This window comes from Salmo salar, chromosome 13, assembly GCF_965601325.2.
Source record: "Salmo salar chromosome 13, fSalSal1, whole genome shotgun sequence".
Lineage (NCBI taxonomy): Eukaryota > Metazoa > Chordata > Actinopteri > Salmoniformes > Salmonidae > Salmo > Salmo salar.
The window spans coordinates 64,819,969-64,847,738 of record NC_138303.1 but is presented as its reverse complement, the minus strand read 5'-3'; the positions used below and the strand labels follow the sequence as shown (position 1 = coordinate 64,847,738).

Here is a 27,770-nt window from a genome sequence, read left to right as displayed (position 1 = left end):
ATTGTGTTAAAAACTGAGCAATTAACTATTTTTCAGCACAATTTGGTGAAAGCCCAAAAGGCTTCAGAAAGCCTTGGTTTCCACATCATTAGGCGTTCGCTTTCTGTTTCTGTTTGAATGTTGCTCGTTGATACTTGTATCGGTTGGCTCTGGTCTTGAGGGCGGCACGCAGCCTGTGAGACCGAGCAGCCAGTCAAGCGCTGTTTAGGGCTTAAACGCCCCACGAACATCGCTTACAGGAAGAGGGTGCAGTGGATGAGCAGCTGAACGCTGGTTAACGTTAGAACTAAAACAGGGAGGGGGCAATATTGATGCGTTCTAAGTTATGGAGCTAAGACGGACAAACCCCGCGTGCAATTGTGTTTTACTATGTGGAATAACCATATGTCTTATTTTCGGTAAGTACTGCTCTAGCCAAGCTGATAACAATATGGTCGCTATAGTTGATAGCTAGCTAGTGAGCTAGCCAGTACAGTAGTTTGCATGCTAGATAATTGCTAACATAGTATGCTTTAGTTAGCTGGCTACTGTACCTAGCTAAACGACGATAATAGTTGGCTTTAGTTAGTAACGTTAGTGCGTGACTTGGTACGATAGTCGTATTTCTAATTAAGGCATGTGATGCAGATAGTAACTAGAGTACTTGCTAGCTGGTTAGATTCCTAATATATGGGGTTTGATTAGCTTAACTTGTTTGCTAGGTAACGTAACTAGTTGGCACAAAACCAAAGAATATCTCAAGTTACGCGAGTGTGCCCGTTGGTGTGACACTTGACACATGTTGTTGACTTAATGACCTCTAAATATTTCTGAATTTATTGTTTTGGCATGATAACTAAGAATTGACCAACTTATTGGCTAAATATGACGGATTCAAATTACAGCAAGTTAAAAAGATTTAACTTAGTTCGTCATTTTTAGCAACGATATTCATAACTATGATGGTTTATTTTTCAATGGGGGGGAAAAAAAATATTATAGTGGGCAGAGCAAGCAAGGAGGTGGGCAAAGCCATGCACGAACTAGCGAGATCCTATTGGCGCATTCTAACATGTATTTGCATATTTCTGTTAGGGAGCATGTGTGCATGCTCAATAACTACATTTCACACTTGAACTCCTTGTAAACAAACACGACTCCAACACCATTAAGTTTGCTGACAACACAACAGTGGTAGGCCTGATCACAGACAACGATGAGACAGCCAATAGGGAGGAGGTCAGAGACTGCCAGGACAACAACCTCTCTCAATGTGAGCAAGACAAAGGAGCTGATCGTGGACTACAGGAAAAGGAGGGCCGAACAGGCCCCCATTAACATCGACAGCAATGAAGTGGAGCAGGTTGAGAGTTTCAAGTTCCTTGGTGTCCACATCACCAACAAACTATCATGGTCCAAACACACCAAGACCTTTTCCCCCTCAGGAGACTGAAAAGATTTGGCATGGGTCCCCAGATCCTCAAAAAGTTCTACAGCTGCACCATCGAGAGCATCCTGACCGGTTGCATCACCGCCTGGTATGGCAACTGCTCTGCATCTGACCGTAAGGCGCTACAGAGGGTAGTGCGTACAGCCCAGTACATCACTGGGGCCAAGCTTCCTGACATCCATATACTAGGCGGTGTCAGAGGAAGGCCCAAAAAATTGTCAGACTCCAGTCACCCAAGTCCTAGACTGTTCTCTCTGCTACCGCACGGCAAGCGGTACCGGAGCGCACCGCCACCCCCCCATTGTTATTGTTATGTACATTTATTGTGTTACTTTTTGATTGATTAGATTTCTTTTTACTTTAGTTTATTTAGTAAATATTTTATTAACTCTATTTCTTGAACTGCATTGTTGGTTAAGGGCTTGTAAGTAAACATTTCATTGTAAGGTTGTTGTATTCGGAAGATGTGACGACAACATTTTGATTTGAAATGGTCAACAAAACTTAGTGCACCAGTGCCGGGGAAATACCAGTATCGCAATGTATTTTCCATGGCAAAAATGAAAACATGAAGGAGATCAAACTCTTTTGTCCCTTAAAACCCTGCTGTATGTAAAATATTGTGTGCTATAGCTTGGAAAATAAATACATGTGTTTCTGGATGACAACATGATGTTTGCTTCCAACACTAGGGCTGTTTTCCTAAAGAAGTTAAATCTGCTTCGTGCTTTGTTTCCTTGCCACGATACTAATGAGTATCGCGATACTGGTATCGTCCGTCCTGAATTGAGATCAGGCTTTTCTTTGATGAGCAAATCTGCAGAATGTTGGCCCAATTCCATCTCGCTCCGTACTCGCTCCGTACTTGGCCCAATTCCATCTCGCTCCGTACTCGCTCCGCTAACATAGTATGCTTTAGTTAGCTGGCTACTGTACCTAGCTAAACGACGATAATAGTTGGCTTTAGTTAGTAAAGTTAGTGCGTGACTTGGTACGATAGTCGTATTTCTAATTAAGGCATGTGATGCAGATAGTAACTGCTTCCTCTCCTTGCCATATTTGGTGGGTAGTGGAAATTCCAACCGAATGTATAAATCTGAAGCATCCGGTGAAACATCTGGCTCCTTGTTCTATCATTTTTTTTGGTGTAAAAGATAAAATGTCATGGGTATTTTAGCGCATCATTTGTTGTCTACTGCACTTTTGAGATGTCATATCACTTCCAATGGACTTGGTTTCTATTTGTGTGTTGCTTGCACACAGTCTGTTGGGTTGAAATTCAAAGGCTTGCAGGGAAAGTGTCCAGCTGTTTTATTATTGCATTCTGCACTGTCAGCATGTTTTTGTCACTGCATGCCTTCCTCTCTGACCTGGCTCTCTCTAACTGGAGAAGATGTTGTCAAATATGTACAGAAATCTGTTGAACGACTCGCTGTATATGCTTTAAGCTATGAAAAACTAGTAAACACAGATTAGTGTTGTCACAATAGCAGTATTGTGATACTACGATACCAGATTTTCTTTGGCAAAAACCCAGAAGCAGACTTAACTCTATGGTCCTTTTAAAACCTACTCTTGTAAAATATTGTGTGCTATAGCTTGCAAAATAAACAAATGTGACTGGGTGACAATAAGGCGTTTTTAAAATTATTTTCATAAACATTAGGACTGTTTTCCCTCATGTTTTGTTTCCTTTGCTTCCTTACTTCCTAGTATCGCGATACTGGTATCCTGACAACACTAACACAGATTGTTGTAAGAACACAGAAGCGAATGTCTGTATATCCTCTTTTCCCGATAGCTGGAAATTACTTGCGCCTAGTGCCTTTTAGAATCCGAGAGCGGATTACTTACACTTTCGTCTCTTACATTGTAGGCTCAACATTTCCAAACAGTCCCATTACAAGTCAGAATGTTGAATAAACTTAATTTGGATTTATTTTAGCTGTTGTCTTTGTTGGAGGCAATCTGAGACAATTTCCACAGGGAAGTGTTGTTAGCCCAACTTTTAGTATGCTGGTCTGTATATGGTTCTGTCGGTTTGTATTTTCATTTCTGGCGCAATTCGCACACATTACATTACATTACATTTAAGTCATTTAGCAGACGCTCTTATCCAGAGCGACTTACAAAATGGTGCATTCACCTTATGATATCCAGTGGAACAACCACTTTACAATAGTGCATCTAAATCTTTTAAGGGGGGGGGGGGGGGGGGTTAGAAGGATTACTTTATCCTATCCTAGGTATTCCTTAAAGAGGTGGGGTTTCAGGTGTCTCCGGAAGGTGGTGATTGACTCCGCTGTCCTGGCGTCGTGAGGGAGCTTGTTCCACCATTGGGGTGCCAGAGCAGCGAACAGTTTTGACTGGGCTGAGCGGGAACTGTGCTTCCTCAGAGGTAGGGGGGCCAGCAGGCCAGTGGTGGCTGAACGCAGTGCCCTTGTTTGGGTGTAGGGCCTGATCAGAGCCTGAAGGTATGGAGGTGCCGTTCCCTTCACAGCTCCGTAGGCAATCACCATGGTCTTGTAGCGGATGCGAGCTTCAACTGGAAGCCAGTGGAGAGAGCGGAGGAGCGGGGTGACGTGAGAGAACTTGGGAAGGTTGAACACCAGACGGGCTGCGGCGTTCTGGATGAGTTGTAGGGGTTTAATGGCACAGGCAGGGAGCCCAGCCAACAGCGAGTTGCAGTAATCCAGACGGGAGATGACAAGTGCCTGGATTAGGACCTGCGCCGCTTCCTGTGTGAGGCAGGGTCGTACTCTGCGAATGTTGTAGAGCATGAACCTACAGGATCGGGTCACCGCCTTGATGTTAGTGGAGAATGACAGGGTGTTGTCCAGCATCACGCCAAGGTTCTTAGCACTCTGGGAGGAGGACACAAGGGAGTTGTCAACCGTGATGGCGAGATCATGGAACGGGCAGTCCTTCCCCGGGAGGAAGAACAGCTCCGTCTTGCCGAGGTTCAGCTTGAGCTGGTAATCCGTCATCCACACTGATATGTCTGACAGACATGCAGAGATGCGATTCGCCTCCTGGTTATCAGAAGGGGGAAAGGAGAAGATTAATTGTGTGTCGTCTGCATAGCAATGATAGGAGAGACCATGTGAGGATATGACAGAGCCAAGTGACTTGGTGTATAGCGAGAATAGGAGAGGGCCTAGAACAGAGCCCTGGGGGACACCAGTGGTGAGAGCGCATGGTGCGGAGACAGATTCTCGCCACGCCACCTGGTAGGAGCGACCTGTCAGGTAGGACGCAATCCAAGCGTGGGCCGCGCCGGAGATGCCCAACTCGGAGAGGGTGGAGAGGAGGATCTGATGGTTCACAGTATCAAAGGCAGCAGATAGGTCTAGAAGGATGAGAGCAGAGGAGAGAGAGTTAGCTTTAGTAGTGCGGAGAGCCTCCGTGACACAGAGAAGAGTAGTCTCAGTTGAATGCCCAGTCTTGAAACCTGACTGATTAGGATCAAGAAGGTCATTCTGAGAGAGATAGCAGGAGAGCTGGCCAAGGACGGCACGTTCAAGAGTTTTGGAGAGAAAGGAAAGAAGGGATACTGGTCTGTAGTTGTTGACATCGGAGGGATCGAGTGTAGGTTTTTTTCAGAAGGGGTGCAACTCTCGCTCTCTTGAAGACGGAAGGGACGTAGCCAGCAGTCAAGGATGAGTTGATGAGCGAGGTGAGGAAGGGGAGAAGGTCTCCGGAAATGGTCTGGAGAAGAGAGGAGGGGATAGGGTCAAGTGGGCAGGTTGTTGGGCGGCCGGCCGTCACAAGACGCGAGATTTCATCTGGAGAGAGAGGGGAGAAAGAGGTCAAAGCACAGGGTAGGGCAGTGTGAGCAGGACCAGCGGTGTCGTTTGACTTAGCAAACGAGGATCGGATATCGTCAACCTTCTTTTCAAAATGGTTGACGAAGTCATCCGCAGAGAGGGAGGAGGGGGGGGGGGAGGGGGAGGAGGATTCAGGAGGGAGGAGAAGGTAGCAAAGAGCTTCCTAGGGTTAGAGGCAGATGCACACAACGTAAACACTTGCAAGATATGTAAACAATGGCTGAGAGAAACCAAACCACTGATCGAACGTTGCTGACTTTGAATTTGCGGTGAGATGCAAGTACTTCCAGCTGAATGCGAGGAAATGTGCTTCGGTCGACAACATTTGGCTATTGTTTACCTATTGTGCATCACATGCAATGCTTCAGGAGATTGAAAATACAAGCCTACAGAGCCATATACAGACCGGCACCCTATAAAGTCAGGTTAATAATACTTTCTTGTGGACATTTTATCTTCACTTACTACTGTCATAATGACCAACAGCACGGACAACCGGTGAAGTACATTTTAACATAATTTTATTCAACATTCTGGTTTGAGAATCTTGTGACTTCTTTCAGACTGAATATCCATGGGGTAACCAAGGTAACAGTCTGATGTATTAGGCAAACTTAGGCCAAGCAGCTATAAAGCATCAAAGCTTTGATGTATACATATAAGTGCCTATAGAGTCCCAATCCCTCCCAGCTTCTCAACGTTGAATACATTAACCTCACTAGGGGATGTGGGACGCTACCGTCCCACCTGGCCAACATCCAGTGAAATTGCAGAGCGCCAAATTCAAAAACAGAAATTCTCATAAAAATTCATGAAACATACAAGTGTTATACATGGGTTTAACCTGTTTAGGATAGGGGGCAGTATTTTCACGTCCGGATTAAATCGGGTACGTTTTTTTATCTGGTTATTACTCCTGCCCAGAAACTAGAATATGCATATAATTATTTGATTTGGATAGAAAACACCCTAAAGTTTCTAAAACTGTTTGAATGGTGTCTGTGAGTATAACAGAACTCATATGGCAGGCCAAAACCTGAGAAGATTCTATACAGGAAGTGCCCTCTCTGACCATTTCTTGGCCTTCTATAGCCTCTTTATCGAAAACAGAGGATCTCTGCTGTAACATGACATTTTCTAAGTCTCCCATAGGCTCTCAGAAGGCGCCAGAACGGGGAATGATGACTCTGCAGTCCCTGGCTGAAAAACAGCAGGGGTTTTGGATAGTGGTCGATCTGAGAACAATGACACGGGTGTGCGCGTGCACGTGAAGACACCATTTTCTTCTTTCAGTCTTTGAACGAAAACAACGTCTCCCGGTCGGAATATTATCGCTATTTTACGAGAAAGATCGCATAAAAATTTATTTTAAACAGCGTTTGACATGCTTCGAAGTACGGTAATGGAATATTTTGAAAAGTTTTGTCACGTCATGCGTCCGCGCGTCACCGTTCGGATAGGGACCTGAACGCACGGACAAAACAGAGGATATTTGAACATAACTATGGATTATTTTGAACCAAAACAACATTTGTGGTTGAAGTAGAAGTCCTGGGAGTGCATTCTGGCTGGGTACTCTCCTGACATAATCTAATGTTTTGCTTTCGTTGTAAAGCCTTTTTGAAATCGGACAATGTGGTTAGATTAACGAGAGTCTTGTCTTTAAAATGGTGTAAAATAGTCATATGTTTGAGAAATTGAAGTTACAGCATTTTTAAGGTTTTTGAATTTCGCGGAACTCGATTCCACTGGCTGTTGACTAGGTGGGACGATTTCGTCCCACATACCCGAGAGAGGTTAAAGAAACTTCTTGTTAATCCAACCACGGTGTCAGATTTCAAGAAGGCTTTACGGCGAAAGCATACCATGCGATTATCTGAGAACAGCGCCCAGCAGACAAATCATTACAAACAGTAACAAGCCAAGTAGAGGAGTTACACAAGTCAGAAATAGTGATAAAATTAATCACTTACCTTTGATCTTCATGTTTGCACTCACAAGACTCCCATTTACTCATTAAATGTTTGTTTTGTTCGATAAAGTCCATGTTTATATCCAAAAACCTCCGTTTTGTTGGTGCGTTTTGTTGAATAATCCATTTGAACAAAGCGTGGTCACAACAGACAGATGAAAAATCAAAAAAGTACAATAAAAGTTCATAGAAACATGTCAAACGATGTTTAAAATCAATCCTCAGGTTGATTTTGTCATAAATAATCAATATTTCAACCGGACAAAAGCTTCGTCACTAGAAAAGGAGAAACAAGAAAGGTGCACTCTCGATCGCTCGCTGGACTCATGTCTGGAAATTTTCACTGTCCACTCATTGAAAGTGCTGTATCTCCCTCATTTTTCAGAGTAAAAGCCTGAAACAATGCCTAAAGACTAGAGGTCGACCGATTTATGATTTTTTTTAACACCGATACCGAACATATATATTTTTTACATTTGTAATAATGACAATTTACAACAATACTGAATGAACACTTATTGTAACTTAAGATAATACATCAATAAAATCAACTTAGCCTCAAATAAATAATGAAACAAGTTCAATTTGGTTTAAATAATGCAAAAACAAAGTGTTGGAGAAGAAAGTAAAAGTGCAATATGTGCCATGTAAAAAAGCTAACATTTAAGTTCCTTGCTCAGAACATGAGAACATATGAAAGCTGGTGGTTCCTTTTAACATGAGTCTTCAATATTCCCAGGTAAGAAGTTTTAGGTTGTAGTTATTATAGGACTATTTCTCTCTATACGATTTGTATTTCATATACCTTTGACTATTGGATGTTCTTATAGGCACTTTAGTATTGCCAGTGTAACAGTATAGCTTCCGTCCCTCTCCTCACTCCTACCTGGGCTCGAACCAGGAACACATCGACAACAGCCACCCTCGAAGCAGCGTTACCCATGCAGAGCAAGGGGAACAACTACTCCGTCTCAGAGCGAGTGACGTTTGAAACGCTATTAGCGCGCACCCCGCTAACTAGCTAGCCATTTCACATCGGTTACACCAGCCTAATCTCGGGAGTTGATAGGCTTGAAGTCATAAACAGCACAATGCTTGAAGCATTGCGAAGAGCTGCTGGCAAACGCACGAAAGTGCTGTTTGAATGAATGCTTACGAGCCTGCTGGTGCCTACCGTCACTCAGTCAGACTTCTCTATCAAATCATAGACTTAATTATAACATAATAACACACAGAAATACGAGCCTTTGGTCATTAAAATGGTCGAATCCGGAAACTATCATTTAGAAAACAAAACGTTTATTCTTTCAGTGAAATACGGAACCGTTACGTATTTTATCTAACGGATGGCAACCCTAAGTCTAAATATTGCTGTTACATTGTACAACCTTCAATGTTATGTCATAAACAATTACGGCCTTTGTTTGGAATAAATGGACTTCACACAGTGAGTCAATGAGCCTGGCGGCCCAAACTGCTGCATATACCCTGACTGCTTGCACGGAATGCAAGAGAAGTGACACAATTTCCCTAGTTATAAGAAATTCATGTTAGCAGGCAATATTAACTAAATATGCAGGTTTAAAAATATAAACTTGTGTATTGACTTTAAAGAAAGGCATTGATGTTTATAGTTAGGTACATTGGTGCAACGACAGTGCTTTTTTTCGCAAATGCGCTTGTTAAATCATCACCCATTTGTCGAAGTAGGCTGTGATTCAATGAGAAATTAACAGGCACCGCATCGATTATATGCAACACAGGACACGCTAGATAAACTAGTAATATCATCAACCATGTGTAGTTAACTAGTGATTATGTTAAGATTGATTGTTTTTTATAAGATAAGTTTAATGCTAGCTAGCAACTTACCTTGGCTTCTTGCTGCCCTTGCGTAACAGGTAGTCAGCCTGCCACACAGGCTCCTCGTGGAGTGCAATGTAAGGCAGGTGGTTAGAGCGTTGGACTAATAACCGGAAGGTTGCAAAAACGAATCCCCGAGCTGACAAGGTAAAAATCTTTCGTTCTGCCCCTGAACAAGGCAGTTAACCCACCGTTCCTAGGCCGTCATTGAAAATAAGAATGTGTTCTTAACTGACTTGCCTAGTTAAATAAAGGTGTATTATATTTTTTTTAAATCGACCGATTGTTATGAAAACTTGAAATTGGCCCTAATTAATCGGCCATTCCGATTAATCGGTCGACCTCTACTAAAGACTGGCCACATGTAGAAGAAGCCATAGAGATCGTGAACTGGGTCCTAAGTCTTTGTATGGTGGATAGGCTTTCAATGGAAAAACAGCCTTTTAAAATAATAATACTTCCTGGATGGATTTTCCTCAGGTTTTCGCCTGCCATATCAGTTATGTTATACTCACAGACTTTATTTTAACAGTTTTGGAAACTTTAGAGTTTTCTATCCAAATCTACCAATTATATGCATATCCTAGCTTCTGGGTCTGAGTAGCAGGTAGTTTACTTTGGGCACGCTTTTCATTCCAAAATTCTGAATGCTGCCCCCTACCCTAGTGAAGTTAAGCAAGAAATTGAATGTTGGTTCTTTATCAACAGGTATAAATCTAACATTCGCTATAGAGTTGTACGCCCCGGCGGAAGTGCTGGTTGAGAATGGCACCACGGGGATCCTCAAGTGTTCTTTCAAGTCCAGGGAAGTGATCAGCAGTGCAGCCACAGTCACCTGGTCGTTTTGCCCGGCGGGATCTGACGCCGGAAGTGCTGTTTCCGTGAGTCCTTTCTTTTTCTGAGGTCCATGAAACTCCCAAGAGCTTACTCTCAGATCTTCCACCGATGGGTGTTCTAGCACAACATGTTTCCTGGTATTATTTAGGCCCACTGCCACAGAAAAGAGTGAGGGAGTTTGCGTGTGTGTTTGTGACTGGTCCAATGAAAGGAAAGGAGCCTGAGGAGGATTGTGTTATGTTCTAGGCCACTTCTTCCTGACCATCTGCGTCCTTCCCTTTCATGTTTCTCCAAACTTAAGCTTTGAATTCAGTGCTCCTCCCCTCCTCTGGTTCAGGGCAATATGTACATAGATTTTTGTTTCCTCTTTCAAAAAAATATATTGTGTGGCCAAATGAACATGACCCACAACTCATTGACGCAGTAACTTTGACCTGTTTATGTGGAAAGATTGTTGAGCCTGACAGAGTAGTTTCTGAAGGTTAATTAATATTTGCAATGCTGAGATTTGAATGGAAATGGCAGGAACAAGCGTAACTAGTCCCCCTATTCCCATTTCCCTCCCCTAGAGATCTAGCTAGCTGGCTCATCTTGCCCATAATGCTGTGCTTGTATCCGGCCTCGTAACAGAGTGCAGTTGGAGAGGGAGTCACCAACACCCACACTAATGCAAACAGCTATTTGTCCACTCTCAACTTTTAAACAAAATGACTATTAAGGATATCTGTCTGTCATGTAAATGCTAAACAAATTGCCCATCAGTTTGGTACAGTAGCAGATACGAACATAACACATAGTATCAGGGGAAGTTTTGCTGTTGCTTGGCAAAAGTGCCCAGTCATGTAGGTAAGCCATAAGCATCCCAACGGTTAAACCTGTTTGCTTGTCTTTCCCATTTCCTGTTATGAGTCCTTAGTCATTGGCTATATCTCAAATGGCAACCTATTCCCTATATAGCCTAGTGTATTAATTTTGACCAGAGCCCCATGGGCATACTCAGAAGAAGTGCACCATAAAGGGAATAGGGTGTCATATGGGACGCTGACACTGTGTGCAATTCTTGCGCAATCTATTTTCTCTTCCGTCATTCTTATATATAAAAAAATGTATTCAATGTCTTTTTTTAATATTTTTTATAGATTTTCTATTACACTTCTGCGAACCACTACCCAGGGAGTGTGGCTCAATTCAAAGACAGGGTGAAATGGGCGGGAGACCTGAACAAAAAAGATGCCTCAATCCATTTAATTGAGGCGCAGTTCAACGACAACGGCACCTACTCGTGTGCCGTGATTAACCCGCCTGACATATCTGGCACCGCCGCTCAGACACAGCTCAAGGTCGTCATCAAAGGTAAACTTGCAAATAGATTCACAACAGTACAGCAAAACTTAATTCACTTTTAAATAGGACCTGACCAATGTCTCTCACGTTGAAGGATGACTTGGAATAAAACAGCCAGAAAATACATTTCACCTAACAAACCAACTGAGTGATTAATCATATTTTACTAACCAGGGATTGAGAAACACTCGTACAAGAGATTCACAATTTTAACACTGATTTTTAACGTCTCAAACATTGAACTGGTATTATAGGGCCCTATAAAATTGGTATTATTTGTTTTTCCAAATTCCATTTATTTTTTTCCAAAATTCAGTTTTCACTGATGCATTATGTTAATCTATTATGATAGACTTCAATACATTTAATTGATTCCCTACTAAGTTTAATTAAAAAAATGTGTAGGGTCCTAGTAGTATTTGCACAGCTGTGACTTTGTAACGTAATTGTTATGTTGTATGATGATGCTTACGTTGTCTTGTTTTGCAGAGTCTCTCCCTCAAGACAACACGGCCGTCATTGTGGTCGCCGTGTGCGGCGCCGTCATCGGGCTTATCCTCATCTCTGTGGTTATCTGCCTGATCATCAAGAGGCATCAAACCACCCATGAATACGAAGGGTAAGGCATTCTCCCTTGTATTACCATCAAGGTAGTAGATGGCTTTAATAGTACTTGAATAACTTTACTTTGGTCAGTATCAATCATTACACCTGACCGTCAGTATCTGTAGAGTATTTTAGGAGGTATCTAAAAATGAAATGATATGAAATATTTTATCAAACAAATGAAATCACACAGAGGACTCTTATCCTGGTGATATACACTGAGAATACCAAACATTAGTAACACCTTTCTCATATTGAGTTGCACCCCTTCTTTTGCCCTCAGAACAGCCTCAATTCATCAGGGCATGGACAAACATGGTGTCAAAGGCATTCCACAGGGATGCTGGCCCATGTTAACTCCAATGCTTCCCACAGTTGTGTCAAGTTTGCTGGAGGTCCTGTAGGGTGGTGTGAAAAACCCAGTAGTGTGGCAGTTCTTGACACAAACCTACTACCTACCATACACCGTTAAAAGGCACTTCAATCTGGTCAGTCTATGTCATGGAAAGAGGAGGTGCTCTTAATGTTTTCTATACTCTATAATTTTATTTTGTGTGCGACTACTACTCTACTGTCAAACCAAGATTAATCAAAAGGAACTTAATTTCTGCAGAAATGATGTATCAGATGTTCATGGTTGTTTTTTTTTGTGTATGCGGCCTTTGCAGTGAATGGAGGTCTACTTTCAAACTGATGTTTTAATGGCCTGTTGGGTTGAGGGGCATGCCATGAATATCTCTTCTCTCTACTTCCCAGTACACACACGTTCTTAGTCAGCAGACCTTAACTCCGCTGCATGGGATATGGGGTTTGGGTTATGGTAGATTGTCGCTTGTGCCCTCGCTTGGAATAATACAGTAACATGTTTGTGATTTGATAAAAAAATGTTTGTGTCCTAAATAACCTTAAATGAAAACTAATTCGAAACACGCGGCTGGATGAGAGACATGAGTAGAGGACGTCACGCTAGTTCTAACTAGATGTTTAGACACTTCCCTCTTTTCTCTCTGTATCACATGATTGGGGTCAAGGTTTTTTCATGACTTAGGCCTAATATAAAGCATTAGTTGACGCACATCCAAATCAGTAGGGGAAGTGCTGACTAACGGAATCGTGAACTTAGCGAAAGTCGTAGACTAAGATGGACTCCTGATGATTTAATGCAGGAATGGGCAATTGGCGGCAGCTCCCCTTTTGTAGGCCCGCAAATCAATTTCCCCCCAACTCAGTAGGGGTCTCAACTTAATGTTGAGAGTTAGAATAGTAGGTGCAAGTTCGAAATTTGATTGTGCATCAGCGGTTTTCTCATGATGTCAGCCACTTGCAGTCACTCAATTTGCCCATGTCATTGGTAAGTTTGTCTTGCCAGCTATCTAAACTTGTAGTAATCATGGTCAAATTACTGAAGGGGGACCCCATTTTTGATTTTGTTAGTCACTCTCACATCATTTTAAAAACTGCAAACATTGCTCTCCACCCTATGGCAGAATTTGTAGATTTCAGGAAGTTCGCTGTAAAACTGCAACAACAAAAAAATCTCCGCCCCATTGCAAAATGAGTAGAATTGCATAAAATGAATTATACAATTGCAAAATCTTCCCTCAGCCCCATGGTAAAATGTGTAGAATTTCAGCAAACTTGCTTTAAAACTGCAACATTTTCTCTCCGCCCCATGGCAAAATGTGTAGAATTGCAATAATGCCCCCAAAAAGATAGGGCCAGCTCTGACTGCATGCATGGATGTGGGTACGCAGACCCGCAAGCCACTACGGCTCCTCATGAGTTCAGATTTTGTGGCCCCCACTGCCATCAAAGTTGCCCCTCCCTGATTGTAATAGGAATAAAACACCAATGTGTGCAACTTAATTTTTTCATTAAATTATCTTGGCTAAAGTCATTTTTGGGTGGATATCACATTAGATTTAAATAGATAATTTTTTAAACACTGCGATTAAAACTGCATTTAGACTCAATTTGGAATGTTTTTTTATAATTAGCCTATCATCCAAATCCACCATAATTATTGACAGCAATGTAGAAAGACGAGAGATATCATGTCTGTCAGTGCCCACAGTGAAGTATAAAAAGCGCATCGTTAAGCTTGGCTTGTCATCTAACGTTCATGTTGTTGTCTGCCACTCACATGTCACTCATCCACTACTAACCACTAATCCCTCCCTCTTCTGTCACATGTTTCCTCTAACACTACCTTCTGAACAACATACACATGTTCTTCAAGTCTCACAAAAAACTAAATGCTAACAGTTTCAAGATGACCTTTTAGTCATTTAGCTTACAGGAGCAATTAGGGTTAAGTGCCTTGCTCAAGGGCACAGCTACAGATTTTTCAACTTGTCGGCTCAGGGGTTCGATCCAGCGACCTTTCGGTTACAGTACCAACGCTCTAATCGCTAGACTACCTGCCACCTCAGATTAATTTCTAGAATCATTTTTAAAATGTATAAATTATATTGTATGTATTTTAAATGAAATGTATATGGTTTTTCTATAGTTTATCTTACTCTAAGACGCTTAATACATCCCCTGGTTAGATGTGAGCTGAGAGATCTTGTAGAGTGAACAAACTGCTGCGTCTCAAATGGCACCCTATTTTTTTTATATTGTGTGCACTTCTATTGACCAGGGCCTATAGGGCTCTTGTCAAAAGTAGTGCACTATTTAGGGCATAGGATGCCATTTGGGACATATACATGGTGTGTGTGTTTCTTTAGAGTGCCATGTTTGCTCTTCAGTGTTTAGTGGACGACTGATTGACATTGGTATGTACACATCTGAATGTTCACACAACTAATCTCTCAAGTGGGTGACCACATCTTTGGGGTGGGGAATGTTGTTTTTCTCTAATCCACTTCTTTATTTATTCTCTTATCTTATTGACCAATTGATTGTAGTATAGGCTATTAGGTAAACAAATTGTTTTTTAAGTCACTTTTTTTTGTTAAGTTGATGCTTTTTCTTAGTTGATCAGTTATTGTCTTCCATATGATGAAAGACGATCTTTATTTGAATTTGCTCCTGGTGCCCATACAAATGCTTTGTTAATCTTCCAGTACCGTGTCTCTACCCAATGTATGTCACTCCTGCAAACCTCTCCTCCCAACCACTAGGAGCAGTCATTTAAAAATGTGCCACATAACCTATGCAGAATCTGCCCATTTCTCATTTGCATTTTTGTCCCGTAAGTCTTCTCCTGTGTCTGTGTCTGTATGTGTCCATGTTGCCTATTTCTCTATGCGCCAACGCTTCCCGAACTGCACAAAACAAACCTCTGGTTTGCAAACCCCTCACCCGGCGTAAAAACTAGCTGCACCTCAGTGGAGAGTGTGAGCTCCCACGCCACACGCCCGGGGGGGAAGAAACCAGAGTCCAGCTTGGATGGCTCCAGGTGTAGCAGCCACTCCACCCCGGTCCAGGTAGGAGCTACAGTGAGTGACAAACCAACCATCCACACCCACCGTCGCCCAGGGGACACTTACAGGGTGGAGAGGGATCCACTAACTAACTAACTAGAGCTGAGATGCACTACATTTGACATGTTTTGTAATTTAGCAAACGCACTTATCCAGAGCAACTTAGTTAGTGCATTCATCTTAAGATAGTTAGGTGGGACAACCACATATTACAGGCATAGTAAGTATCGTAAGAGCTTGGACTAGGAGCTAGCCTCCCATAGGGGTGGGAATGCGAAGAGACCAGAGGTTGCAGTACGTAGTGCTCAGGTTGGGGTGTAGGGTTTGAGCATAGCCTGAAGGTAGGGAGAGGCAGTTCCTCTTGCTGCTCCATAGGCAAGGACCATGGTCTTGTAGTTGATGCAAGCTTTGACTGGAAGCCAGTGGAGTGTGCAGAGAAGTGGGGTGACATTGGAGTACTTGGGAAGGTTGAAAACGCTGCAGTGGCAGGTGTTTGATGGCACTAGCGCAGAGCCCAGCCAACAGCAAATTGCAGTAGTCCAGATGGAAGATGACAAGTGCCTGGATTAGAACCTGCACCGCTTCTTGTTTTTAGGTAGGGTCGAAGGCAGCAGATAGACCTAGGAGGATGAGAACAGAGGAGAGAGAGTCGGTTTTGGCAGTGCGTAGAGCCTCTGTGACACAGAGAAGAGCAGTCTGTTGAGTGACCCGTCTTGAAGCCTGACTGGTTTGGGTCAAGAAGATCGCGTGCTAAAGTGTTTTAGAAAGAAGGGATACAGGTCTATAGTTTTTGGCGTCAGATGAGTCGATTGTTGGTTTCTTGAGGAGAGCGACTCGGGCCATTTTAAAGTCAGAGGGGATGCAGCCAGTGGCCTGGGATGAGGAATGGGAGAAGGTCTCCAGAGATCGTCTGGAGGAGGGAATGGGGTCGAGCGGGCAGGTTGTCTGGCAGCCAAACCTCGCTAGTCACAGGATTTCATCTGCACTACAGCATTACCCTTGCCCAGATCTATTTGTGCTCTTGCCAACTCTATTACCGTCATTGACAAGCCAACATTTGACTACTACAGCATAGGGTTTCAAGCTGATCTCCTTGATGGCTTCTGTGTCTGCTTGTTCTTTAGTTTTTCATCCATCTGATTTCAGACCTGGAACACCAGGGTTGTGTTAAGTACAGGAACATTGTAACAAAATGTTGACTATTCTACCTACTGAACACAACCCAGGTGGACACTCTCCATAACCAAACACAGGTATTAATACACTCAAATGTAATTTGTCATTTGTTTTCAGACCTCAGAAAGTAGTCTAATGTCGAGATGAGTCCATGTCCCAGGCCATGTGTTGTGTAAGTCCAGCTACAGTGGCAAGAAAAAGTATGTGAACCCTTTGGAAATACCTGGATTTCTGCATAAATTGGTCCTAACATTTGATCTGATCTTCATCTAGGTCACAACAATAGACAAACACAGTCTGCTTAAACTAATAACACACAAACAATTATACGTTTGCATGTCTGTATTGAACACACCATGTAAACATTCACAGTGCAGTGTGGGAAAAGTATGTGAACACTTGGATTTAATAACTGGTTGACCCTCCTTTGGCAGCAATAACCTCAACCAAACTTTTTCTGTAGTTGCGGATCAGACCTGCGCAACGTTCAGAAGGAATTTTGGACCATTCCTCTTTACAAAACTGTTTCAGTTCAGCAATATTCTTGGAATGTCTGCTGTGAACTGCTCTCTTGAGGTCATTCCACAGCATCTCAATTGGGTTGAGGTCAAGACTGACTGGGCCACTCCAGAAGACGTATTTTCTTCTGTTGAAGCCATTCTGTTGTTGATTTACTTCTGTGTTTTGGGTCGTTGTCCTTTTGCATCACCCAACTTTTGTTGAGCTTCAATTGGCAGACAGATAGCCTAACATTCTTCTGCAAAATGTCTTGATAAACTTGGGAATTAATTTTCCCGGCGATTATAGCAAGCTGTCCAGGCCCTGAGGCAGCAAAGCAGCCCCAATCCATGATGCTCCCTCCACCATACTTTACAGTTGGGATGAGGTTTTGATGTTGGTGTGCTGTGCCTTTTTCTCTCCACACATAGTGTCGTGTGTTCCTTCCAAAAAACTCAAATGTAGTTTAATCTGTCCACAGAATATTTTGCCAGTAGTGCTGTGGAACATCCAGGTGCACTTTTGCAAACTTCAGACGTGCAGCAATGTTTTTTATGTACAACAGTGGCTTCTTCCGTGGTGTCCTCCCATGAAAACCATTCTTGTTTAGTGTTTTACGTATCTTAGACTCGTCAACAGAGATGTTAGCATGTTCCAGAGATTTCTGTAAGTCTTTAGCTGACACTCTAGGATTCTTAACCTCATTGAGCATTCTGCACTGTGCTCTTGCAGTCATCTTTGCAGGACGGCCTCTCCTAGGGAGAGTAGCAACAGTGCTGAACTTTCTCCATTCATAGACAATTTGTCTTGCCGTGGACTGATGAACATCAAGGCTTTTAGAGATACTTTTGTAACCATTTCCAGCTTTATGCAAGTCAACAATTCTTAATCTTAGGTCTTCTGAGATCTCTATTGTTCGAGGCATGGTTCACATCAGGCAATGCTTCTTGTGAATAGCAAACTCAAATTTTGTGAGTGTTTTTTTTATAGGGCAAGGCAGCTCTAACCAACATCTCCAAACTTGTCTCATTGATTGGACTCCAGGTTAGCTGACTCCTGACTCCAATTAGCTTTTGGAGAAGCCATTAGCCTAGGGGTTCACATACTTTTTCCAACCTACACTGTGAATGTTTAAATTATGTATTCAATATAGACAAGAAAAATACAATAAATTGTGTTTTATTAGTTTAAGCACACTATGTTTGTCTATTGTTGTGACTTAGATGAAGATCAGATCATTTGTTCAGTTTATGCAGAAATCCAGGTAATTCCAAAGGGTTCACATACGTTTTCTTGCCACTGTATATGCCTCAAACTAAAATCAATGGAAAAGATAAGCACCATTTTGCATTGCTTGTCTTTCCCATTCATTTGGGGTTGACGCGTAGATGGATTTGCACAACAATTGGCATGGGATGTGGACTAGGGCGATATGGACAAAATATAATATAATCACAGTATTTTTATTTTTATGTTGACGGTATAAAAGTTCTACGTTTTGCTAGTAGTGTGTTACCCTAGGGTGGCAGCACATACATTCTAAGTTAATTTAATGGGTCTTTCTCTAGTCTGATTGTTTTATACAGTTCAGTTAAACTTAAAACAATTTATACATTTCTGTATTTCCTGCACTCATTTGAGATCATTTATATGCTGCCACATAGGGCTGCACGATATGGGCAACCAATCTAGACCTTATTTTTAACCAAATATTGCAATTGCGATTTGACTTCCGATTTAGAGCAAAACACTTGAGTGAACATTGAATGTTTTCTCTTAGCTACTTCATGTAGCTAACATATTTACATATTCCTCTTTGATTTAGAAGACACTGTTGCACAAACAACATGCTGATTCTACACCATTACTGGTACTATCGGGCTGTATAGCTAGTTATGCTTACTCTGACTCTACATTTATTAGCTAGGTAGCCAGCTAACTAGCGATTTAGTATTAGCGGCTAACACGATTTAGGCCCAACTTGCTAAGAAAAGACAAACTAGCCTTTTGCAGATGTAAGTAACACAAACGTATAGTGTAATTATAGAACGCTAGTGGATTTATATTAAGAAGCAAAGTGAAAACAGCATCATTGTCATCAACATTTCTGCATGTGCTGCATTGACCATGCAGACTGAACGCAAGTGTCTTGTGGTCAAGGAACAACAAATGCACTCCTTGAGTGACAGGGGGCGGGCTTGGTCTGCGTGGAATGTGTCATGGAGATAAAGCAGAGAGAGGTGACTCAAGTAGCGGTGTAAACTATAAAAATGGACGTTGCACACAGTATCACATTTAACAAACCAAACATTCAAATACCGTTATAGAAGGTAAAGTAAAAACCCAAACCGGTCCGTGCATCAATACCGGTGTATATAGTAAAATACGGTATACTGCCCAGCCCTAGTTTGGATTTATCTTGAAGTTGGATTACTTTTAAGGTCTGAAAACATTTGAAAGCTTTGATTTTGAAGTGTAATGTCCCTTTAAGTCTAAGATAGAGACCCGTAGACATTGCAGCCTTTAAGTACTGTAGGCAGATACCCCTTCTCTACAGACTGACTTCAGTGGTCACCAACCCTGGGCCTGGAGCAGGCTTTTGTTCTATCCCAGCAGTGACCCACCTGATCCAAATAGTCATCAATTATTATTGAATTGATGAGGTGTTTTGGTGCTGGACTGAAACAAAAGCCCACACATCCTGTAGCTTTCCAGTACTAGGATCGGTGATTAACAAGATAGTACATTAACAAGTATTGTGTGAGACCTCTTATTTAGGTTGAACTCTAAATGCTTATGTCAACAACAGCAGGCCGGAGTGTCACAGCATATTCTTTTGCGAAGCTGCTGTTGCTGACATAAGCATGCATAGATGTTCATTTAGTGCCTATGAAGGTGTTATGCATTGCATATGAATGTTCATAGGAGTCCTCTAATTTAAACTGATATTGTAGGATTATGTCTGGGGAAAAAAAGAACCTTATATGCTTTGTGTCTCTCTGAGAGGCGTTTGTTTACGGTCAACTTTGCCGGTCGACTGGTTTCGTTTGCTGATCTTGTGAGGGACGTCATGAGAGGCGCCTCTCCCTTATTACTTTAAGAGACGTGTCGGGGCAGATCTGTGGTGGCTACATTCCTGTGTACTGTACTGTACTTTTCAGTTGTTTGTGTGTTGTTTCCTCCCCATCTACAGTGCCTTCAGAAAGTATTCACACCCCTTGACTTTGTCCACATTTAGTTGTGTTACAGCCTGAATTTAAAATTGATTAAATTGAGATTTTTTTGCCACTGACCTACACACAATACCCCATAAGGTCGAAGTGGAATTATGTTTTCCGAAATGTAGACAATTGTTAGTTATTTTTAAGTAAAGTTGAAATGTTCGAGTGTATTCAACCGCTTTGTTATGGCAAGCCTAAATAAGTTCAGGAGTTAAAATTTGCTTAACAAGTCAAATAATAAGTTGCATGGACTCGCTCTGTGTGCAATAATAGTGTTTAACATAATTTTTGAATGACTACCTCATCTCTGTACCCCACACATACAATTGTCTGTAAGGTCCATCAGTCAAGCAGTGAATTTCAAACACACGTTCAACCACAAAGACCAGGGAGATTTTCAAATGCTTCGCAAAGAAGGGCACCTATTGGTAGATGGGTAAAAATGAAAAAAGCAGACATTGAAATTCCCTTTGAGCATGGTGAAGTTATTAATAACATTTTGCATGGTGTATCAATACACCCATTCACTACAAAGATACAGGCGTCCTTCCTAACTCAATTGCAGGAGAGGAAGGAAACAACTCAGGCCAATGGTGATATTAAAGCAGTTACAGAGTTTAATGGCTGTGATAGGATAACTGAGGATGGATCAACAACATTATAGTTACTTCACAATACTAACCTAAATGAGTTAGTGAAAAGAACAAAGCCTGTACAGAATAAAAAAATATTCCAAAACATGCATCCTGTTTGCAACAAGGCACTAAAGTAATACTGTAAAAAATGTGGCAAAGCAATTAACTTTTTGTTGTCAATACAACGTGTTATGCACAGATGCAGACTGTCAAATGTTTTGGTATAGTCTTTATCTTCTTCACCTTGTGTGGAGATTTAAAGTTCTAAACATTTTCGGCCGTGTAGCCATAGCTACAAGTTTTCTGGTTTTAGAGTTTCAACCATTTCAACATTTAGCTCATGCTTCACTTCTGCTGGTCCGTTAATCCTTAGCGAGTCCTCTTAAGCACTCTGGTCAAAAAGGGTGGTTCCATCACACTGACACACTCTTCTGACCTCATTCGGGGCGTGGCTTCGTTTTCATGTCCGTTACACATTAACTATGATCTCGTTAGAAAACTAAAATCACATTCCAATCTTAAAAAAAAATAGTTTCATTGTTCTTGATATTTCCTACACAACGTAAAGGATGTAAACCTGACATACACAGTGTGAAAGCTCTTCAAGTTACAGTATTTTAGTTTATACAGTTTTTAATAGAATCACAAAATGAAAAGCAATATGACATGATTATTCTTTAGATCCTCACTGACCATTCTTAACAGTCGTAGCTTAGAAATATTGTTCCAAAGTTCACTCTTTGGGCGGCAAAATGTCTTCATAACAAAGACATTCCGATCTTAATACTAGAGACCAAAAGGAGTCGTCTGCTGCATACAATTACAATTGGCGTGAGGTGTCATAAAATGGGCCCAGCCCTCCTCTCCAGTAAGAGAGGGGGGTCTGGTTATCTGTCAGCCATTTGCCAAGCTAATCTGAGGCCTTGGATCCTTGACCAGGAGAGTCATGACACTTGTAATTGTTAAGGACCTGACAAGTGTTTTTAGGCAAAAAAATAAATATAATGGAGCTAACCACAGGCAAAATCCTAGAGGAAAACATGGTTCAGTCTGCATTCCACCAGACACTGGGAGACAAATTCACCTTTCAGCAGGACAATAACCTAAAACACAAGGTGAAATAAACACTGGAATTGCTTACCAAGAAGACGGTGAATGTGGCAGAGTTACAGTTTTGACTTAAATCTATGGCAAGACTTAAATAGTTGTCTAGCAATGATCAACAACCAATTTGACAGGGCCTGAAGATTTTAGAAAATATTACTTGGCAAAAGCTTTAAATCTTTTTTTCCATTTAACCTTTATTTAACTAGGCAAGTCAGTTAAAAACAAATTCTTATTTACAATGACTGTCTACACCGGCCAAACCCGGACAACGCTGGGGCCAATTGTGCTCCGCCCTATGGGACTTCCAATCACGGCCGGTTGTGATACTGTAAACAGCCCATCTATCTACCTACCTCATCCCCATACTGTATGTATTTATGTATCTTGCTCCTTTGCACCCCAGTATCTCTACTTGCACATTCATCTTCTGCATATCTACCATTCCAGTGTTTAATTGCTATATTGTAATTACTTTGCCACCATGGCCTATTTATTGCCTTAACTTACCTAATTTGCACTCACTGTATATAGACTTTTTGTTTTCTTTTGTTCTACTGTATTATTGACTATGTTTTGTTTATTCCATGTGTAACTCTGTGTTGTTGTATGTGTCGAACTGCTTTGCTTTATCTTGGCCAGGTCGCAGTTGCAAATGAGAACTTGTTCTCAACTAGCCTACCTGGTTAAATAAAGGTGAAATAAAATGTAAAAAATTAAATACAGCCAGGAATCGAACCAGGGTGTCTGTAGTGACGCCTTTAGCACTTGATGCAGTGCCTTAGACCGCTGCGCCACTCAGGAGCCACAGCTCTTAGATTTACCCAGGAAGACTCACAGCTGTAATCGCTGCCAAAGGTGCTTCTACAAAGTATTGACTCGGGTGTGAATACTTATGTAATTGGTTTCACGTTGCCATTATGGGGTATTGTGTGTAGATGGGTGAGAATTTTGAATTCAGGCTCTAACGCAACAACGTTTTGAATACTGTAGGTCAAGGGGTATGAATATTTTCTGAAGGCACTGTATGTTTCCTATGATTTTCTTTTTAAATTTAAATTAGTTTTGTTTTGTGTGATTCTGCAGATGGAAGCCTGTAACAACGCCAGACTGTTATTTTGTGCTACAGTCTGGCGTTGTTACAGGCTTCCATCTGCAGTCGGCCATTTGAACTTAACAGCTGAACCAGTCTGACATGTATTTTTACTAACACAGCCCCCCCCCCCCCCCCCTCCCCTTTTCCTCATCTCTCCACCCATCCATATGCTCATCACAACAGGGACCGGTGATATACGCCCAGTTGGATCACTCAGGCACCAAGAGCCCCAACTCATTCCACAAGATGGAGCCAGTGGTCTACGCTGACATAAGGAAAAACTGAAGAGAACTGGAGACCAAAAGGGACAGGCCACCATAGCTCGCTGCTTTGGGATGGGTGGGTGGGTGTTGTTTAAATACAAGGTTAGAATTTATGCAGTTTTGAAATAGTTTTTTTTGTCATTAATTTCTCCTTTTGTCTGCTGAAAGCATTCATTGCATGTTCATGTGTGTGATAAAACAGTTATGCTACCAAGGCTTTCAATACAATAATACAACACAGAGATTAGAAAAACAGTGCCTTCAGAAAGTGTTCATACCCCTTGACGTACTCCACATTTTATTGTGTTACAGCCTGAATTCTAAATGGATACGTTTTTTTTTTACCCAGCTACCCACAATACCCCATCATGACAGTGAAAACATGTTTTTGTTAGCAAATTTGTTGAAAATGAAATACAGAAATATTAAATTCACGTAGGTATTCACACCCCTGTGTCAATACATGTTAGAATCACCTTTGGCAGTTATCACAGCTGTGAGTCGTTCTGGGTAAGTCTCTAAGAGCTTTGCACACCGGAATTGTACAGTATTTGCACATTTATTATTTTAAAATTCTTCAATCTCTGTCAAGTTGATCATTGCTAGACAGCCATTTTCAAGTATTGCCATAGATTTCCAAGCCCATTTAAGTCCAAACTGTAACTAGGCCAATCAGGAATATTCAATGTCGTCTTGGTAAGCAATTCCAGTCTATATTTGGCCTTGTGTGTTAGGTTATTGTCCTACTGAAAGGTGAATTTGTCTCCTAGTGTCTGTTGGAAAGCAGACTGAACCTGGATTTCCTCTAGGATTTTGCCTGTGCATGGCTCTATTCTGTTTATTTTTCCCCCACAAAAACTCCCTAGTCCTTACCAATTACAAGCATGTTACCTGTAACATGATGCAGCCACCACCATGCGTGTTACTCAGTGATGTGTTGTCGGATTTGCCCCAAACATATCTCTTTGTATTTAGGACATAAAGTTAATTTCTTTGCCACATTTTTTGAAGTTTTACTTTAGTGCTTTATTGCAAACAAAATGCATGTTTTGGAATATTTTTATTCTGTACATGCTTCTTTCTTTTCACTCTGTCACTTAGGTTAGTATTGTGGAGTAACTACAATGTTGTTGATCCATCCACATTTTTTTTACAGTATTACTTTAGTGCCTTATTGCAAACAGGATGCATGTTTTGGAATATTTTTTTAAATTCTGCACAGGCTTCGTTCTTTTCACTTTTCACTAACTCATTTAGGTTATTATTGTGGAGTAACTATAATGTTGTTGATCCATCCTCAGTTTTCTCCTATCACAGCCATTAAACTCTAACTGTTTTATAGTCACCATTGGCCTCATGGTGAAATCCCTGAGTGGTTTCCTTTCTCTCTGGCAACAGAGTTAGGAAGGACACCTGTATATTTGCAGTGACTGTGTTTATTGATACACCCTCCAATGTAATTAATAACTTCACCAAGGGATATTCAATGTGCTTATTTTCTTCCCCCCCATCTACCAATGCTTATTTTCAAGGCATTGAAAAACCTCCCTAATCTTTGTGGTTGAATCTGTGTTTGAAATTCACTGCTTGACTGAGGACCCTCAGTCAATTGTATGTGTGGTGTACCGAGATGAGGTAGTCATTCAAAAATAATGTTAAACACTATTCTTGCACACACTAAGTCCATGCAACTTATGTGACTTGTTAAGCACATTTTACTCCTGAACTTATTTAGGCTTGCCATAACAAAGGGGTTGAGTAAACTCATTGTAAAAATGTATGAAAACATAATTCCACTTTGACATTATGTGGTATTGTGTGTAGGCCAATGACAGAAAATCTCAATATAATATTTTTGAAATTCAGGCTGTAACACACAACACAATTTGGAAAAAGTCAAGGGGTGTGAATACTTTCTAAAGGCACTGTGCATTACCTGCATGCGTAGGAAGCGTAAAATACATAGGCTTTAGCTGTTTTTTTGTTTTACAATCCAGGAACCATGATAACAACATGTTAACGATCAGCTCAGTCCAACACATTGGATGTTAAATTGATGGTTTAGATGCAGGATAACTGAAATGCATTGGTGTTTTGTCTGCAATCATGTTGCCTTAACAAAATTGTTACCTTGTAACATATTTAGATTAACTCCATATATCACGCTGGTACACAGCCATGTCAAGCCTCATGGTGAAATTACTTTGGTGTAGAGTTTGTGTATTGTCCTATAGGTTGGCACATTGCATTGATATATCCATGACTAAAACCCTACCTGCCACTGGCTTAGAAACTGAACTGTTAAATGGAAACATGGACAATGACCAATTTTTTTTGACATTGCTTTTATTGTATAGATATTATACACTGTTTACATGTAATTTATTAACTAAGCACAACTAATTATGACAAAAACCATGTTTGACATTATTTTCGTTTTGACATCTGTTTTAGATTTCATGTGAGACTGATAATATCATGGGCCAAATATCTTCCATTAAGAACTCTACTTTGATGTATCACTGTGCTTTAAATATATTCAAAGTTCACACTTTAAGTCTTATTTTATGTTACAAAGCCAAATGTTTCTATTCCAATGAGTCAATCATGTTTGATTGAAGAGATGCATGAATAGTCCGTTTAAAGAGCAACTGAACGTAATAAGCAACTTTTCCTTTTGAAAAGAGGCTATGTGGCGTCTATGAGTCAAACATTTATTTTAGTGTCAAAATTGACTACAAAGTGCAAATAGGATAATTTGGGTCATAAAGTCAGTCTCGTACAAAACAGAGATTTGTGAGACAATATTTTCCTAATTATATGTCATGGAATGAAGGGTACCATAAACTCAACCCCAGGATAACTGTTATTTCAAACCTGTCCACAGCTGGCAGCGCCCAAGTAATCATTAATTTGGAGCGCAGCTGCATGCTACCTGATATAATGTCCATGTTGAATTTGGTTTGACATTAGATATCCTTATGAGGGTAGTTGGGGACCATCAGTGAATTACACAATGTACATGGGACAATATTTTTTAATGCAAATAGCTCCAAATGTCAATGACTTGACCTCAAACCAACTGTAAATTGTTGAAATTCATGTACAAATATTCACAGCAATTAATGAGACAATTATTAAAAGGTGTGCAACAAGAAATTTTGGTTCCATTTATATAGTGTAATTTATTGACGGTCCCTAACTTGCCCTACAGATGGGCTATCCAAAGTTAAACCAATTTTGCCAAGGTCTCACACCAGCTAGCTGAAGCTAATTGGCAAATTAAGTTGACCATCTTGCTAGCTAGGCTAGGCTAATCCCAGACACAATACCTGGTTACACTGTTTCAAGTTATCTAGACAGAGTGAAAGTGCAAACTCTTCCCATGTTCGAACACACACTAGACACCCACATCAAAGCACCCCCCCAAATCCTGTTTTCAGTCGCATTTCCTAATGAGGAGAATTGAAACCAAGTCTAAATTGGGACATTCAACACCTCTTAATGTTTTCCTTGATTCCTAAATGCAGTTGTCTTACCCCGACCAACATTTATGCATATGAATAGTTTAATGTACGTAAAATATAGTGCTCCTTACTGTAATTCATTCCTTTCTGCTCAATGGTAGTATCTCTTGGTGTTTTAGCAAAATAATCAATTATGAGTTTCAGAATTCCAATTTGATATTGTGTATCTTATTTTATTTTTATTTTTTTAATGCTCTGTGTTGATGCTGAGCCCTCCACTGTCATGTCTTAAAAATCTGTCTTTAGTGTTTTTAACTGTTTTCGCTGTTGACAAAATGGTTTTGATCACCCAAGAGTGCTAGAGGAAGCGTCATTCCTTTATTCCAAAACTGCCTTATCCACTAGTCCTGCAAAATATAGCAAAAGTAATTGACAATTTACATTCCAAAAAATGTATCAAGTACTGTAGCTTATCTTGTGCTTGTGCAGTATTAGTGCGTGTGTGTGTGGTAATAGTTAAAGTAGTATTGTCCTTGATTATGCATTATGAAAAAGTGTTTAGTTTACAGTAAGCTCAAATGCTCAAAAAATTACGGTGTCTAAGTTTGGATAAGTACAGTTTACAAAACCCATTCCACTGTTACGTGTCTTAAGTGTGAAGTTGTACGTTTAGCTGTTAAGTAGCAATATAGTGTGTGTCATTTGGTGCTTGTTTATATAATATTGTATGTTGCAAAACCTGCACTATATCCCGCATATCAAAGACCACAAGCACTATATGATTTTATTTTTCTTCTTCTGTTCGATGTCTTAACTGGAATGTAGTACATTTAGTGCCTTTTGTATTTCATCTACCAACTTGAACACCTGCTCTCACTCTCAAATGTCTTTTTCTAATTTATTTACTTCCTTCATTGTATGTATTTTTTTATACATATAGAAAAACATAATCCTCTGTATCTGATGTTCAAATGTTATATAAAACCATTTCCTGATTTAAA

The 27,770-nt window shown here is 40.9% G+C and overlaps 1 protein-coding gene across 2 annotated transcripts; it reads left to right on the top strand.

Moving 5' to 3' along the window:
• LOC106567551 (myelin protein zero-like protein 1) lies at positions 1-27,770 on the top strand. Of its 2 annotated transcripts, none has more exons than XM_014137000.3 (6): positions 1-398; positions 9,800-9,972; positions 11,068-11,281; positions 11,762-11,891; positions 15,204-15,324; positions 23,223-27,770. In XM_014137000.3, the coding sequence occupies exons 1-6, from the start codon at positions 326-328 to the stop codon at positions 23,322-23,324; spliced, it is 813 nt and encodes a 270-aa protein (XP_013992475.1). In that variant the 5' UTR covers positions 1-325; the 3' UTR covers positions 23,325-27,770. The 2 variants fall into 2 exon arrangements, with proteins under 2 accessions (XP_013992475.1, XP_013992476.1); XM_014137001.3 differs by having other exon boundaries at positions 3-398; positions 15,204-15,312.

Coding starts and splice junctions, on each gene's coding strand:
- LOC106567551 (XM_014137000.3), top strand. CDS start 326: ATGGAGCTAAGACGGACAAACCCCGCGTGCAATTGTGTTTTACTATGT. Junction 11,892..15,203: donor ACCACCCATGAATACGAAGG/GTAAGGCATTCT, acceptor CGTAAAAACTAG/CTGCACCTCAGTGGAGAGTG. Junction 15,325..23,222: donor CGGTCCAGGTAGGAGCTACA/GTGAGTGACAAA, acceptor TCATCACAACAG/GGACCGGTGATATACGCCCA.